The sequence below is a fragment of the Cicer arietinum genome, chromosome 5 (genome assembly GCF_000331145.2).
Source record: "Cicer arietinum cultivar CDC Frontier isolate Library 1 chromosome 5, Cicar.CDCFrontier_v2.0, whole genome shotgun sequence".
Lineage (NCBI taxonomy): Eukaryota > Viridiplantae > Streptophyta > Magnoliopsida > Fabales > Fabaceae > Cicer > Cicer arietinum.
The window spans coordinates 71187025-71190188 of record NC_021164.2 but is presented as its reverse complement, the minus strand read 5'-3'; the positions used below and the strand labels follow the sequence as shown (position 1 = coordinate 71190188).

Genomic DNA, 3164 nt, shown 5'->3' with positions numbered 1-3164 from the left:
TGCTACTAATGTATTGTTAAATTATTTCTCCTCCACTTTTTTGCGTGTTTTGTACTTGTTTTTCATTTGACTCCCAATTTTCAAAAGACCACATTCTAGCATTGGATGTTGATTTAAGCACCATGATTTGCTGACTGCACTGAATTCATTGTTTCTTTGACAGCAACAAGTTGTAATCATCGCCTCCAGATCACAAAAATGCCATAATCCAAATTTATAGGACATGCCACAAAATTTCGGGAAAATGTACTCAAACTTCAATAGCATTAACAAATAGCAAGAAATTCACACATCCTGTTTTACCATTCCAAATTAACTAAACATCACAGAGCAAAACATACCATATTGCAGTGATACCAACAAAATAGAGACTAGAAGAAAAAGTCAAAGCAACTAAATTAACCAAGTGATGATATGTTAGTAAAATAAAAATGTCTTTTATTGATTCCCTTGCTATGGTAACTATTGAAAAATAACAGCACACCCACAAGTACAAATAAAACCAATCGAACCAACCAGATAGTAGCCACAAAAATATCAACATTAATCATTTATTACCCAATAGAGAACTCAAACAAACAACACTTCCTTAAATTTTCAGAATCCTTCCTCATAAATGTTTACATACACCTGGAATTAAACTCAAACAAAAATAGCAGTTATAATTGGACCTAACCATTCCAAAAATCCTAACAAGTTATGTGAGAGAAGATACTCTCAAACAAACATAGTGGTTGACTCACACAACTGGTTAATGAGCTTAAATTTAAACATTAACCGAAACAATACTTCATCAGACTTTATATACCTATGGCTAAACTGCAAATTCCAAGGCTACATTTTCCCGAAGAGTACATTTCATACATGCATATTAATTTGCAATAGTTGAGAATTTTCCCAAACTAAATGAGATTAATATAAGATTAAAAAAAACAAAAAAACTTAAGAGAAACCCTTCCCAAGTTTCTGAATAGCACAATACAATTTCCTTCTAGAACCAACAGCATTTATACCCATATCTTTAAGATCCTCAAGTGTCAACAATGGCAAAACTTCATCATCAACCTCATGAATTTGAAAAACAGGTGCATATCGACCTAAACCTAATCCATTAAGCCAAATTTTAACACCATCTTCACCACAACTACCTCTACCACCATCCTCATTCCTATTCCTAACATCATCACCCAAATTCTCCGAAGAATGGATTGACCTTCCCGAATTATCCCCTTCGAAATCACGATACACATCATCATCAACATCAACATCTTCGCCTTCGTCGATTCGTGAAGAAGTCCAATTCGATCGAGGTCGTTTGGAACCTCTCTTCACTTTCCAGCTACCAATGATGACGCCGTCGGTGTTGGTTTCTCTTTCTTCAATTTCTTGCGTTTCGTCGAAATCGGATACGGAGGTCAAATTAGTCAGAGGACGAGTCTTTGAGGGTTTACCTGAGACGTTGTTGAAGCCGAATCGCCATGATTTTGTGGTTCGGCGAGAATGGGAATCGGAGGGTTGGTCTCCGATGTCACCTAATCGGACGCTGGGTCTGCGCTGACGCTTCTTCGATCCGTGTGGTTCTGAGAGGTTTAGTGTCGTTGTTGTTGCTCCGCCGTTTACTTGTACTTCCGGTGCCGGAATTTCTGCCATTCTCTTCCGTCTCCGGTGAGGTAAACGGTGGTTGTTGTTTTAATTTAGTTGAATGGATTTAGAAAATTTGAAGTGGGAATAGGAAGAGGAGTAGAAAATAGAGAGTGAACGAAACAATAGGAATCTCCATTTGTTTTGTCCAATTACTGAAGTAACATGGTGTACTAAGAATTATGGATTATTTTTTTAAAACTAAAATTTATTAGTTTTAAAATTCAACTTTAATTAATTATTTTCTACACAAAATCTAATTAATTCTTCTTATTAATGTACATTAGTTATAATTTATTTTTTTAATCAATATAATTTTGTGAGTGATAGTATTTTCGTTTAAAACAGAGAAGACTTAAATAATTAAGATAATACTTACAAAATTTATCCAAAACGTGCCCGAAAACAAAAAGAGTTGGAGTTTGTGCACATGCAACAAGGAGACATGTTATTGCAGAGTATGTTGCTAAGTTTGAAGAATTGGCCAAATGGAAGATAAATCAGTTTGAATGGGGATTGAGGCCTGAAATCAGAGGGGAACATAGGCTATATGGAGCTTACTAACTATTCTACTCTTGTACACAAGAGCTACTTTGTTGAAGACAATTTAAAGAAGGTACAAGAGGAGAGACATGTTAAGTGGCAACAAAAGAAAGAGTCTGAAAAATTTGGCCAACAGTTGAAGGTAAAGACTCCCTAAGGGAAGGGAAAACAAGTACAAACCTCTCGTTCCCCAAGAGCAAATAAGTGTCTTAAGTGTGACAGAGATCATGGAGGAGAGTGCTTGGTTGGAAAACAACTCTGCTACTACTGCAAACAGCATGGTCATATGGCTCCCTTTTGTCCAATACACCAAAAACAAGCAGAGTCCAACCCAAACAAGTTTAACACTGGAAGGGTCTTTGTTCTCACTGCAAAGAAATGGATGAATCATAATCTAATAACTTGCACCAGATCCATAAATGAAATTCCTTTAATTGTCATGTTTGACACTGGTGCATCCCATTATTTCATCATTTGATTGAGTTATATTTTTAAAATTTTAATAAATAATAAAATATTGAGTTACAATTTTTTTTACAGGAATTTTTTTTATATATATAAAATTGTATTCTTTAGCCAAGTAAATATTTGATTTATAAAAAAACAAAAAGAATAAGTAAATATTTGTAATAAGTGTGTTAAAAAATATTTCTAAATGATTTTTGTCAAAAATAATAAGAGTTTGAAATGTTAAACTAAAATAAGAAATTTGATTTTGTAAACTTTCTTTTGTTGTAAAATTGTAATAATGTTCACTTAATAGAGTTTATCTAGTCTAATATTAAGAGAAAGTTTACCCCACACCCTACAATTACATGCTTAACTTCAAATATTTGTGAGAAAAGTCAACAATACTCAAAGTACTATGGATGGTTACATTAGGTCTTCAGGTGTATATCTAGTTGAGATTTCTTGTCTTTATGGATACCAAACTCACTAGAACTAATTAAACTTCTTTATGGATACTAACCCTAAACTTA

General features: G+C 33.8%; 1 protein-coding gene across 1 annotated transcript; it reads right to left on the bottom strand.

Moving 5' to 3' along the window:
* Positions 1-585: 585 nt before the first annotated feature.
* LOC101514801 (uncharacterized) lies at positions 586-1806 on the bottom strand. The gene has a single exon (XM_004501681.4). It carries the CDS (start codon positions 1648-1650, stop codon positions 943-945), a length of 708 nt encoding a protein of 235 aa, XP_004501738.1. The 5' UTR covers positions 1651-1806; the 3' UTR covers positions 586-942.
* Positions 1807-3164: the final 1358 nt, after the last annotated feature.